This window comes from Anser brachyrhynchus (genome assembly GCF_964034855.1).
Source record: "Anser brachyrhynchus genome assembly, chromosome: 23".
In the NCBI taxonomy this organism is placed as follows: domain Eukaryota; kingdom Metazoa; phylum Chordata; class Aves; order Anseriformes; family Anatidae; genus Anser; species Anser brachyrhynchus.
This window is the reverse complement of record NC_137716.1, coordinates 6,029,487-6,041,948: the sequence shown is the minus strand read 5'-3', so window position 1 is coordinate 6,041,948 and position 12,462 is coordinate 6,029,487. Positions and strand designations below refer to the sequence as shown.

The window sequence follows — 12,462 nt, the reverse complement described above, 5'->3', positions numbered from 1 at the left end:
TTTTTTTTTTCCTGAGCTTTTTAATGAGTAGCCAGTGTGGGCTAGAAGTGTTATCAAGCCCAAGTTAAGAAGTGGGTCCGTGTGATCCTCCTGACGTTCAGCAAGTCCAAGTGCAAGGTGCTGCAGCTGTGTTGGGGCAATCCCAGATGTGAGCACAGAGTGGGAGAACTCAATGAGAGCAGCCCTGCAGAGAAGGACTTGGGGGCTCTGGTGGATGAAAAGCTCAACGTGAGCCGGCAGCGCGTGCTTGCAGCCCAGAAGGCCAACTGCATCCTGGGCTGCATCAGCAGAGGAGTGGGCAGCAGGGGAGGGAGGTGATGATCATAGAATCATTAAGGTTGGAAAAGACCTCCAAGGTCATCTGGTCCAACCATCCACCAACTACCAATGTCACCACTAAACCACGTCCCTAAGCACCACGTCCAGCCTTTCCTTGAACACCTCCAGGGACGGTGACTCCACCACCTCCCTGGGCAACCTGTCCCAATGCCTGACTGCTCTTTCTGAGAGGAAATGTCTCCTCATTTCCAACCTGAACCTCCCCTCGTGCAACTTGAGGCTGTTCCCGCTGGTCCTGTCACTAGCTGAACAAGATGGAGAGCAACTCCTCGCTCAGTCAGATAATGACAAGACAAGGGGGAATGGTTTTAAGCTGAAAGAGGGGAGATTTAGGTTAGAGGGTAGGAGGAAATTCTTTACTCAGAGGGTAGTGAGGTACTGGAACAGGTTGCCCAGAGAAGCTGTGGATTCCCCATCCCTGGAGGTTTTTAAGGTCAGGTTAGATGCGGCCCATTTCTCAGTTATTTCTGTCTGTTGATTAGCTTAAAATGCTACTGAAAGTGGTTTTCTTGCTAGTGTTTCAGACTGTGAATTGGAGCTGTGTGTTACCTTCTCATCTTTGTTACTGGAACAGGAGCGGAGTAGAGTTTTAACATGCTACAGCAGAAAAAAAAACATACTAAGCTACTACAACTGGTTATGCAGTGTGAGTCGGTCCTTTTTAATTAAGAAGCATGGTCTCTGGTTCTCCTTTTACCAGCAGGTTCTGAAATGGCTTGCATCATACCATTTTTAGTTCACTCTTGCTATCTTTTTTCAAGGCAGGGATCGCATTGAGTGTTTATTCACAGTTCAGAATATTGTTCTGTTGGCGGTGGCGTTTGGAGTGCCCTGAACGTAAAGCATAAAACATTCACTGCCTGTTGCTGCTCCGATCCTTCTACTACCTTTTTGTGGCAGTGTTGGCAAAAATTGGGGGAAAGAGGCTTTCTTTGTACATGCAATTCTGGCGTGTGCCTTGGAGGACTGGGAAGAGTTTTGTGCTTGTGTCCTTTGCTATGATTCTGCGTTCTCTCTCTGAACCTACAGCAACATAGACCCAAGCTCCCAGAGGACATCCTGGTGCAAGTATTTTAGTAAATGTAAATGAAAGTTGTAGGGGCGATGGTCTGGAGACAAGCCAGCATTAGGGAAGGAGCGTTGTGGATGTAGTACCTGATGGTGCAGAATTAGTGCTTGGCCTTTGGGCAATGGCATTTTGTATAGGTATTTGCAAATGCTCTATTTTCACCGAAGGGTCATCCACAGTGAAAGGCTTTACAGCCTTAACATCTCTGTGTTCTTCTGGGCGTAATGGAGTGCTGTATGAAGGATCTTAGCACAGTCAGGATACGCATCTCTGTAGAACGTCCTGAATTTTGTAAGTGGTAACGCAGAGTTGTATTGCCTTGTGTCACAGACAATTTCTGTCTATCAACTATGGAAAAAAAAACAGGGAAAAATAAAACTTAATTGTTTCAAGCCTTATTCAACTTAATTCTTCAGAAAAAGGTGCAAGATTGCATGGGTAGCCAGCCACGTTGTTTCTGGTTTGCAGTGTGCTTGCAAGCTAGCTAAGGCTTCTCAGCCCTCACTGTCATATCTTAATTTCAGAAGGTTTGTGAAATACACTCTATCAAGAACTGAATTATATCCTGACTGCCTTTAATCAGTCTTTTTGAAGACCAGTTGGTTGAGTCTGTCATTGGTGCCACTCTGATGTTGAAATAGGCACTCCTAGGAATAACACAGTTGTCTTTCTTGTCTCTACATTTTATGCTTTGTTATGAAATTTCTCTTCCTAAAGTTCTGCTTTTGGCTCATCCCACTCCCTTATTGCTCTGTGTCTGAATTTACATCAATAATAACTGTTCTGGCACCCTTTGATAGAAGCAATACCAGCAATCTTATCTTGAAATTTTTGCTATCTGGTAAACCTTTCAAATGATCTTGTATTAAAAAAAAATAATACAGGTGTTGAAGACTTTGACGTGCCTTGTTGCTGTCTGAATGGCTAATGATAGATTTTTTTTTTTTTTCTTCGAGCTGGGACAGGGAGAGGTCTGTAGATCCTTATCCTCTGAGGTAGAGAACAGGAGTGGGAGCTTGTCTCTGAACAGTTCATATTTTTGTAGTTACTTCAGTTTATTTTTTGCTTCATAGTACAAGAACAGTAGAGCTGAATTGGACCTGAGTCTGTATTCCAGAAAATAAGTTCGTCATCGTTTGTTTTTAAATGATATTACTGCTTCAAAAAAATCACCCAAAGCAACGATCTTGGAAACAAATGTGAATAATTTAAGATCTGTCTGTAGGGTGTGCCAATTCGCTTCAGTTTATCTCTTTGGAAGACTTGCACACTTCAAACTTGGTATGTTTTGTTATGTTCCACTGGGAATAAATCTGAAATATTGTCTGTGGGACAAGGTCACAGCTAACTGTAGGTGCATATTAATTGAAAATGTTCAATATACAATGCTCTTAAACAAAAGTCATATACACTCTTTTTCAAAGAAAGCTAAATGAAACCTATTAAGCCATTTCATTTCTTTGATGCTTAGTCTTTGGGATGTTCTCATGTCTGAATGCTTTTTTTTTTTTTTTTTTACTTTAGGTGAGTGGAATCAAGAGTCTCTATGAATCCGAACTGGCTGATGCTCGAAGAGTTCTGGATGAAACCGCCAAAGAGAGGGCTAGATTACAGATTGAAATAGGAAAACTGAGAGCAGAACTTGAGGAGTTCAATAAAAGGTAAGGAAAGCCCTGTGTGATCTATTATGTTGTTGTTTCATTAAATATGATAATGGGCAATATTTGCAGTGTGACTGATGCTACTGATGATTCTCAAAATGCTTTAGTGGGTGTCTTTTGCAAGTGTTACAGATCAATGAAAAGGTGCAGGCTTGTCAGGGGGGAATTCCTCAGAATGTTTGTACAGCTAGTCAGAGCAAATAACCAGGTTGGTATGTACACAAACATATTTGTAGATAGAAGATTAATAAACTGTGATTTGATGAGCAATTCGGAAATCTAGATGCTGAAACAATTGTGCCCACTTCTGTCCTATTGTGCCTCTCCTGATGTGAGCGTGCATGCATGTAGCTATTTAGTAAAACTGATTGAGAAACTGCTATATTAAAATTAACCCATCCAAGGAAGGTTAATTTTTAAACAGTATCAGTTTTATTGTCTGGTTGAGTGTATGTCTGATAGCAGAAATGAAGGAAAAGGGAAATTCATGGCCCTGAGCACACTGGCAATATGGAAGCAATGTTGACTTGAAAATGCATGAATCTAAAGCATAAGTGTGCTGGAAGAGACCTTGTAGTGACTACATTTAAAAAAAAAATACACTGTTTAGTCTGCAGTAAAGATAATTGACCTAATAAACTGGCTAATGAAGCCAATGTAATCCATTATTTCTGTTTGCATTAGGGAGCCTTTGTGGTCAACTACTGTTTAGCAGTTGAAAATTAATTTAAAAGTGAATATATGCCATGGCAAAAAGATTTTTGCTTTTGATTGAATTTTGGTACCTGTTTTAGTAGGTAAGATTTGGGATGTAAAGACTTCTCCTGAGTAAGTCAGTGTGTCTGTGAACACTGTTGGACATAAACTTGCTTTTAGTCTGGCAATGGAGGTACAAGCCTACCATAAGTCTCCCATTTTCCTTCATTTGCATCTAACTGGTTATACAAATAATGAAATATATTTTTTTTTCTGACTAGCTAATTTATTTATGATGTAGCATTTTTATTGTTTTCTCTGTAATCTTTCCTATATCACTGGATCTTCATTTTCTCTGCTGGACCCTCTTGTTAAAGTCAGCAGTCAGAGAGACTTTGTGGACTTTGCTCCTAAATGAAATGGCCAAATATGAAATACCTGTAGTGTAAACATCTCTATTTGAATAAGTCACCATAAAACCTATTGAACTTGGTGCACGCTTCATATCAGAAAATTTGCCTGCATGCGGTTGGAAGAATTGTGCTTTAATATTTACTGGCTCTTTGTCTAGGCCTTTGTTAACCATGAAAAGACCCTGTGGTGTGTGTAGGCATCTGAAGTTAAGTGAGACGAATACCACCCAGCCCTACTCGCATGTTCCTCTTGTCAGGACTAAATTCTCTCTTAGAAACCGTATGCCCGCAGTCCTAATGTTGATTTCAGATATTACGTTTTGCGTGGCAGTCAGAGTTAGATGGACATCAGGGTTGTCCTGGTGATAGCAAATACTCTGCTTGCTTGGGTTTTAATGCAAGCTCCAAAAGTGAACAGCCCCAGTATCTCCAGGAATTTGGTTCGTGTATCCTGTTCCGCAGGATGCGTATTTTTGTGCTTTAAGGTATTTTTGTCAGAACTGTCTTCGCTTTGCAGCTATGAGAATCACTGCAAGTTGTCTCCTGTTCTTTAGGCTTTTGACAGCACTAAGGGATTTTGCAAATATCTTGTTGTAGAATGTTGTGCACTTGAAGTGGTGGCAATGGTGTTTTCCCTTGAGTTATCTCCCTTGCCCTTTTCTTGGACAATTGAGTTGAGTACCATTATTTGTCACTTCACTGACTTGACAGGGTAATTCTCCTCATAGACTATAAGGAAAATACACCTTTTTTTTTTTCTGTTCCTAGTTTATAGGAGTAGAATTGAATTCTTCCTTGGCTTGGAATTTTCTTCTACCAGGTTGCTTCCAGTCCCTTAAGATGCTTGTAAGGTTCTTGGAGTATTCTTGCTGTGTCTGTCTGGGGACATACGGAAGGGTATGCTCCTGACACGTGGCCAGATCTGATACAGTTCTTGCAAATGCAGCTTTGAAAAGTCTGTTTGCAGGGTGTCCTTTTGACAGCCAGCTGATGACCAAAATCTTCCCTGCCCAAGCTGACAGATGCTTCTGCTCACATGCCAAGTTTAGGTCAGTGCTTTGTGTATAATGGAAGAGTAGGTCAGTATGTAATTTATGGTTGCTTACAATTATCTCAGTGTCTCTTTCATGCTCGCAGCAGGCTTAGAGATGCCAGGAGGGATCCCAGGCATTGCTGCTCCCTTGATTGCATTCCTGGGAAAGGAGACAGCAGGCTTCTGTCTTGGGGCATCTTTCCTTTGGTCTCCCGTGTGAGAGAGTAAGCAGAAAACAGGTAGTATCTGGGGGAGTCACAGCAGGAGAAAACAACGGCTGAAAAGGGTACAGGGAAGTTTTTCCTGAAGATTAAACTGCACTGAATTTTAGTTGCAGAGCCACGGGCTTGCAGAGCTTTTCTAGCTAGTGCTACAAATACAGCTAACCTTCAAGAGATGCCTTCAATATACAGCTAACATCTTCAAGAGATGCCTTTCTCCCTGTCTTTCTCTGCTAAAGCCTGCATCTGTTAGCATGGAGAACCCTTTCCTGGAAGCACTGAGGATGCTCAAGAGAGGCCGTGGGGTGTGTCTGGGTGTGGTGACATCAGGCCCAGTTCATGCACACGAGGGAGCCAGAGGCTTACTCTGCTCTTGGCTTGTTCCTGAGGCTGTCCGCTTGCACAACACCAGCACACTTGGGAAGCTGCAAGACCCTTGGTTGCTACACGAGATTTATGTCAGGGCTAATGGTCTAGGAGAGTACATGTTCTGTCTGTCGGTGCAAGCGTTTATGCTGATGTCTTTCTGCCATGTACTCAGGCAGCTTGTTCAGTGAGTGACAAATGTTACCACCCTGGTATTCTGTGTGAGTACAGATTCATGTCTTGGGGTTTTGGATGCCCTGGCAAATATCTTGATTATTTAATTTATTTATTAACTTATTTACCATGTAGCATACTGATGTTCTAACATTTTCTGGGTTTTAGTACTTGGGATAATTGAACAAAAAGAAGCATCTCAAGCTTTTTTTTATTTTCCTAGAGCAGATCGTATTGGTCGGACCATCTTTGGCAAGGGATGTTGTTGAAACCTTTTGGGAGTCCAAGCAGACTGGCTTAGGTTGATCTTTCTTTTCCAAATGCTTTTTACTGACTTCTTGGGAAGCTTATCTTCCCTTTACAAAAGCTAAATTCACTCTGACTCTTCAAATTCATCTGTGCCTTATGCATATGCCCACCACGCTTCATTGATACCTTTGTCTAATTTCACCCATACAAATATCAGGGTCTGGATTTCTCTGTATAAATTAAATTAAAAAAAAAAAAAAAACAAAACACACTTCATTTGTCATTTTTCCTTTCTTTAACATCTTGCCGTTCTGGTCAGGTCCTTCCACAGCTGCTTCATCTCCAGACTGGTCAGGCTCAGTTCCCTCAGCCCCTGCTTTGAGGGCATGTACTTTAACTCTCAGGACATCTTGGCGGCCCAGTACTGAACTTTCTCCAGTTTATTGACATCTTTCTTGGACTGGGAGTCCGTAACTGGGTGCAGTATTGGACACAGGTGTGATCTTACTGAGTGCTGAGCAGAGGAGGATAATCACTGTCATGATTTACCAGGCGCGTCCTATTAATACAGCCCCAGCTGCCTTTAGCCGCCTTTGGTTCTGTGCCCTGCAGGTTGATGCTCATCTTTTTCTTTAGAGGAGTCAAGCGAAATTAGTTTGGCTTCCAAATTGCAGATTCATCTGCATGAGACAGAAGGGAGCCATTGGTTAATACGTTAGCATCTATACGCTTTTCAATTGAATTTTCAAGTAAGTAACGTGAAACATGATTTCTGGACAACACAATTGGTATTCAGATGCCTGAACATCAATCTCTTGCACTGCAGACAAGGTATGAACCTCCCACACATCCTTCCTATGTCATAAATGCCGACACAACCTGGATGTTGCAGGTATCCCAGGGCTTCTTAAGTCAAAGCATCTAAATCCTGTCTTAACTAAACTTAAAAGCGTTTCCTGTGAGGGAAGTCTTTTCAGAAAATGCTTTCATTTTTCGTTGTATACATTGTTGTAATAAAACTGCCTATCTTTTAAATTATATTTTTGTGAGCTGTACAGTTTTCCAAATGAAACAAGAAAACAAAAAATCAGTTCCAGAAGGCTTTAGGGTGTATAGATAATCATAAGGTCTTCGTTGTCTTATAACCAGGTTGAAGATGGAATAGTACTTTCTATGTGTTTAGAATTGTGCCATAATTTTTCATCCAACTTAGGGGTGAGAACAATCTGGATAGCAAAATGAGATATAAGGCCAGTAGGATGAGTCAGGAGTTCCCAAGCTTTGGGAGGTGCTGAGACATCTCGTTAACTACTACTCCAGGACCCAGGAGCTTCCCTTTGTCAGCATGTGGCAAAGATGAGATACATAAAGGGAGCCAGATAAAGTAATGCCACTAGGCTTGGAATGCCAAATCTCTCCATCGTGGAAGGAAAGGGGTTTGTCATCATCATCCTTTTTCCCAGGGAAGTCCTTGTGTGGGTGAGGCTCTCTGTCAGTTTGTTCCTCAGAGTGGAGTAGCCACTGCGGTGTGGAAGTAGAAACATGGTAGGATGATTTCTATATGGAATTTAGTAAGGTGTCTTATTTCTGTATCGTTATTACAGCACTTAATTCTGCTGCTTGCAGCTTTCCTAGTACATTAATAAACATGACAATAGGAGGTGGTGCTTGAAAAGCTTCAGAGAACAGTTATATTTCATTTAGGTATTTTTGTTCACAATACCCATCTTTGATGTCATTGTCCTCTACAATGTTCTTTGATAAGCTATCAAGTCAATGGTGAGGTTTCAAGTGTAAGTGGAGAAACAGATGATGAGAGAGGAATTCCCACTTCTTGGGACAGTTGTTTTGCAATGAAGATTAGTAGATAGAATTTTTTGGTAGGCTTTTTTTGCCTGCCAGTGATGTGTTCCTCTTTGCTGGGCAATACATTTACAATACATTGGCACATGCTGAGTTCTAAGACGGGTTTATGATTATTTTAATTAGCTGCAGTTGGGGGTTACTCTGGGAGCCACCTAGTGGCACAACAGTTGTAGTAAAAATGGATAGTAACAAAATATCTGTAATTGCAACCAAAGTATTCTCAAGGTGTGTGCGCACCTGTGTGTGAATATAGGTAACTTTTGTTTGTTTCAGCTACAAAAAGAAAGATGCAGATTTGTCTGTGGCTCAAGGTCGCATTAAGGATCTTGAAGTGCTGTTCCACAGAAGCGAAGCAGAACTCAATACTGTCCTGAATGAGAAACGCACTCTGGAAGCAGAGGTGGCTGATTTGCGTGCCCAACTTGCTAAGGTATGGCAGCGAATGTTTCCTTCAGCACAAGAAAGTTTGTGCCTTGTAAAATTTTTTTTGTTGTTAGTTTATATTTGAACATCACTGGTTCAGTTCACTTATGCTTAATTTTTACCTTCTCCTCTTGGATATAAAAATAAATTTTAAGAAATGTTTGTGAAACAACCAAAGTAACATGGTATATTAGAAATTTTGATAGTGAAAAAAAATATTTAAAAATATTTGGTAAATGTTTCTAGTTACTAAATGTTGTCCTTCGTAACATCCTGAATAATTTTAAACTTACGCTGAAGTATCCAGTGGGACTGTGCTGGCAAGAAAAAGAACATGAAATATATGCTTGAGAAATTAATAATCCTTGGTTTTATTACCAGTCTGCACTGAAATAATCCTGTGGTTTAAACAGGTGCTTTATAAACATGAAAGCTTTTCTAAATACTCATATACACACACGTTCTCACTTTTCATTTTTTTTAAATTAGTGACTTGAGATTAGATTTATTGTTATGGATTATTGGTCCAAAAATGTCAATTGAAGACCATAAAGGGCTTGTAGATGGAAAAAAGGGATCCAGTCAAATCATTATCTTCCAAATTCTCTACCAGGCTGAAGATGGTCATGCTGTGGCTAAGAAGCAATTGGAGAAGGAGACACTCATGCGTGTGGACCTGGAAAATCGGTGCCAGAGCTTGCAAGAGGATCTGGATTTCAGGAAGAATGTGTTTGAGGAGGTATTATCAACCTAGTAATCTCATTATATTCTGATGTTCACGTAGATCTTGCTCAGACTGACTATAAACTATTACTAGTTAGTCCAGGTAGGGTTAATCAATATTATCATTGCTATGAATTGGTTGAGTAATAAAACAGTTAAAGGTTTTGCAAGAGTTGCATGGTAAATCAGTGGTTGAACAGGCATAAGAGCTAAGTGACAAGGGTATTACTGTTCCGTGGGCCGTTGAGCTAATGTAACTGCTTGCAGCTGTGTGAAAGGGTAAGTCTTACTCCCCTTTTCTACACCTGGCTGCATGGCCCTTCCCCTGATTTGCACCAGCCTCAGTGATTGTTAGACCTGACTGTGACCTGTATTCACTGATGAGAGCAGTATACAATTGCCCTGCTTTTTGCTGGGGTAATTTTCTGCCTGTTTAGAGGGTTGGACTGGCTCATAGCGATTCTAAGGAGGATTAGAGCTTCTGTAAAGTAAGTAGTGGGAATGCCCATGTGGGGACTGGGGGGGGGGATGGGAAAGGGAAGCAAGACCTTCTTTGTGCACCAGTAGTAAATGTATTAGGTCAGTTTATTCTGTCCTGTGAAAACCAGCTCTGACCTTTGATTCTTCAGCAGCCCGAGCTCATTTAATTAGTGCTCTGAGCAGCTACCACGTGCTCCACCCATCATCTCACCCATGCTAGATGTGATGTTTGGCTGACCATGCACCAAACCATTTCAGTCTGATTAACTAGGAAATACTTTCGGTTCTTTTTGTTGAGTTTAATGTTTGCCAGTTTAGTGGCTGAGTTATGTTTTACCATGGAATCAAGTGAGTGCTCAAACTGAATTAAGGGACTAGGCAAGGCTGTGTGGCTAGGGACAGGCGCTGGAGTATAGAATCGTAGAATATCCAAGTTAGAAGGGATCCACCAGGATTATGAGTCCAACTCCTGGGTCCCCAAAGTGGGGTCCGCCCAAAAAATCAGACCATGTGTCTGACCACTGCCTGGGAGGAGGAGGTAGAAGAGGGTGGATGGGGGCAGAATGTGTTTTTAGTTTGCTTTTAGTTTTTCAGTGTTCTAGTCTGCTAGTGATAGGCCATCCATTACATTAATCTCCCTGTGCTGTCTGTTTTGACTGTGGTGATAATTGTTGAGTGATCTCCCTGTCCTTTTCTCAACCCTTGAGCTGTTTCCATTGTATTCTCCCCTTTTTTCTTCGAGGAGGGAGAATTAGAGCAGCTATGGTGGAGTTCAGCTGCACAGAGGGGTAAAACCATCAAGCAGCAGGAGCTTAATCTTTTTCTTTTTTATTTTTTTTATGCAGGAGATAAGGGAGACAAGAAAACGGCATGAACATCGTTTGGTTGAGGTGGACACTAGTCGCCAACAGGAATATGAATCCAAAATGGCTCAGGCCCTAGAGGATCTGCGAAATCAACATGATGAGCAAGTCAAACTGTACAAATTGGAGCTGGAGCAGACCTATCAGGCTAAGGTAACGACTGCTATCCCACAGCACTGTCTGACAGGAACTCTGGTCAGGGAGATAAAACTATTTCCATCAGTCCTACTGCTTTTAAGGAGACAATTATAATTGAAACAAGTTTTGTTCTGGTGCCCAAATGTTTCCTCCTGTGCTGGGTGGGGGCAGATGCATTTCCAGTGAGGTTATAGCCCGAGGGAATAGTGTTAACCAAGAAAGTGATAACCACTAGAAAAAAATAGGAAAAAAATCAAAAGCATCATTTTGCCTTTATGGCAGGATGTTATCTGGAGTGCTTGCTGTGTGTGGTTTTGGACCTTTTGGAAAAGTTAGCATAGAGTAATACAGAGAAGACCAACAAAGACTATCAAGAGTATGAAATAGGTCCTGCATGAGGAATGTTTAAAATGAAACCTGACCTGGAAAAAGAGGTGAGTCAAGAGAAGGGAGAGATGTCTGTAAAAGGATGAATGGCACAGAGAAGGTGAATCTTTGTTATTTTTCGGTAGAAGTAGGGAAAGTGATCATAACTCTCCAGTGGCAGATTCAAAAGGGACAGAAGAAAAAAGCTCCGTGCCGTGTGGATGCAGAGTGCAGAGGCTAATTCCTGCCCGAAGAATCTGTTAAAAGATTGTAAGCATCAGGATCCTGTCTCCAACTGAGGAAGTCTGTGAGTTACAATTGGACAGCTGAGACATGATACTAGTGAAATTCCTTATTCAACCTTCCCCCTGGGCATCCAGGGAATTGTTAGACCAGGACACAAACTTGCTAACACTTGCTCTGATCCATTGGGTTTGTTTTTGGCAAGCAGGCAGATAGTGTGTGGCAACATGAACCTGAGTTTTTGGAAACTATAAGGCTGCTAGTACAGTCTCATAGGAATAGGACTCATAGATTTTCTTGGTGCTTAGGACATTTCCTTGATGTTACGCAATTCTGGTCATAAACTTACCAGATTTCCGTAAAAACTTTTTAAGGTTTAATGTCTTTCCTTTCTTAATAAAAGGATGCTTTCAGGATATCTAACTTTCTCAATACAACTGACTTGTATAAAACTTGTCTTCCAGCTGGAGAATGCCAAACTGGCCTCTGACCAAAATGACAAAGCTGCTGGTGCAGCTCGGGAGGAGTTGAAGGAGGCTCGCATGAGGATAGAATCTCTCAGCTACCAGCTTTCTGGCCTTCAGAAGCAGGTATAAAAGGGAACAAAGGGACACACTTTGTTCTCGTTTTTAATATAAAGCACTGTAATGCTTGCATATATTCAAATTTCTGTCCCTACATATTTTCTGAAGTTTATGGAGAGGAATATTTGGGAGGGTGGTAATTTTTTTTTATTGCACCACATGGATGCCAACTGAGTTTTCTGTTGTACTGTCTCCCTAGGCTAGTGCAGCAGAAGATCGCATTCATGAATTGGAGGAAATGATGGCTGGTGAACGGGATAAGTTTAGGAAGATGCTAGATGCCAAGGAGAGGGAGATGACAGAAATGAGGGACCAGATGCAGCAGCAGCTTACAGAATACCAGGAACTGCTTGATGTGAAGTTAGCACTAGACATGGAGATCAGTGCTTACCGAAAACTCCTGGAAGGAGAAGAGGAAAGGTAAGTACAGATTCCATATGCTTATCTTAGGACTGGCAGGTATTATTTTCATTTCTTACCTTTATTTTTTTTACCATTTTAGCAGAAGTGACAATATTGCAATTCCCTAAGTCACATTGGCTTTGCACTGCAGTG

At 41.4% G+C, this 12,462-nt stretch overlaps 1 protein-coding gene across 1 annotated transcript in view; it reads left to right on the top strand.

Annotated features, from left to right (window-relative positions):
- LMNB2 (lamin B2) overlaps positions 1–12,462 on the top strand; it is a 28,437-nt gene that overhangs the window by 6,260 nt on the left and 9,715 nt on the right. The window contains exons 2-7 of the mRNA XM_080566227.1: positions 2,933–3,069; positions 8,361–8,517; positions 9,124–9,249; positions 10,559–10,729; positions 11,788–11,913; positions 12,107–12,327. Of these exons, the coding sequence (XP_080422353.1) occupies positions 2,933–3,069; positions 8,361–8,517; positions 9,124–9,249; positions 10,559–10,729; positions 11,788–11,913; positions 12,107–12,327 (938 nt within the window). The remainder of the gene's footprint in view (positions 1–2,932; positions 3,070–8,360; positions 8,518–9,123; positions 9,250–10,558; positions 10,730–11,787; positions 11,914–12,106; positions 12,328–12,462) is intronic.